This window comes from Loa loa, assembly GCF_000183805.2.
Source record: "Loa loa unplaced genomic scaffold supercont3.4339, whole genome shotgun sequence".
Taxonomy (NCBI): domain Eukaryota; kingdom Metazoa; phylum Nematoda; class Chromadorea; order Rhabditida; family Onchocercidae; genus Loa; species Loa loa.
The window spans coordinates 1-779 of NW_018112515.1; the positions used below are offsets into that span (position 1 = coordinate 1).

Consider the following 779-nt stretch of genomic DNA (forward strand, 5'->3'; position numbering starts at 1 on the left):
AGAATTTATTGTGAAATAAGTGAAATAATAAAAAGAAAAATAGGAATTTGATTTTTTTGCAGATTTGGGAAGATTACAAATTAAAATGGGATCCTCGAGAATATGGTGGCATCAAAGATTTGCATTTTCCAGGTGACAATTCACGAATATGGCGGCCTGATATATTACTCTACAACAGGTTTCATTGTTATAAAAATAATGGAGAAGTAATAATTTTCAAATATTTAAATTTAATATTCAAAGAATATTAATATTTGGAGTGAAACATTCAAAAAAAGAATTTAAAATTTTCAAATATTTAAATTTAATGTTTAGAAAATGTTAATATTTGAAGTGAAATATTCAAAGAAAAGGATTAAAAATTTTAATTTTTTACAGATTTGGAAGAATTATAAGCAAAAGTAGCTAAAAAAATTAAATGAATTTTTGAAAAACAAAAGAAAAAATATATTGCAAACATTAAAATCTAGCAAATACTAATTTAAATGATATTGAAAAACTAATTTTAATATTGAAAAAATTGAAAAATATTTCTTTCTAATCTTTTTTTTTTTTTTATAGTGCTGATGATAATTTCGATTCAACTTTCAAGAGTAATTTATTAGTGTATAGTAATGGTGAAGTTAATTGGATACCACCAGGTATTTTAAAATTTAGTTGTAAATTAGATATTACCTGGTTTCCATTCGATGATCAAATTTGTGGACTAAAAGTAAGTTTTATGTTTTTTGCTTTTTTTTTCCGCAATTTATAAATTTAGACTATTATATAGGTTATTG

The 779-nt window shown here is 22.0% G+C and overlaps 1 protein-coding gene across 1 annotated transcript; it reads left to right on the top strand.

Annotated features, from left to right (window-relative positions):
* Positions 1–62: 62 nt before the first annotated feature.
* On the top strand, positions 63–712 carry LOAG_16147 (hypothetical protein; the record flags this gene model as incomplete). The annotated part of the gene is made up of 2 exons (XM_003151635.1): positions 63–178; positions 562–712. Coding segments are annotated over 2 exons (267 nt in total), but the record flags the coding sequence as incomplete, so codon positions are not given.
* Positions 713–779: the final 67 nt, after the last annotated feature.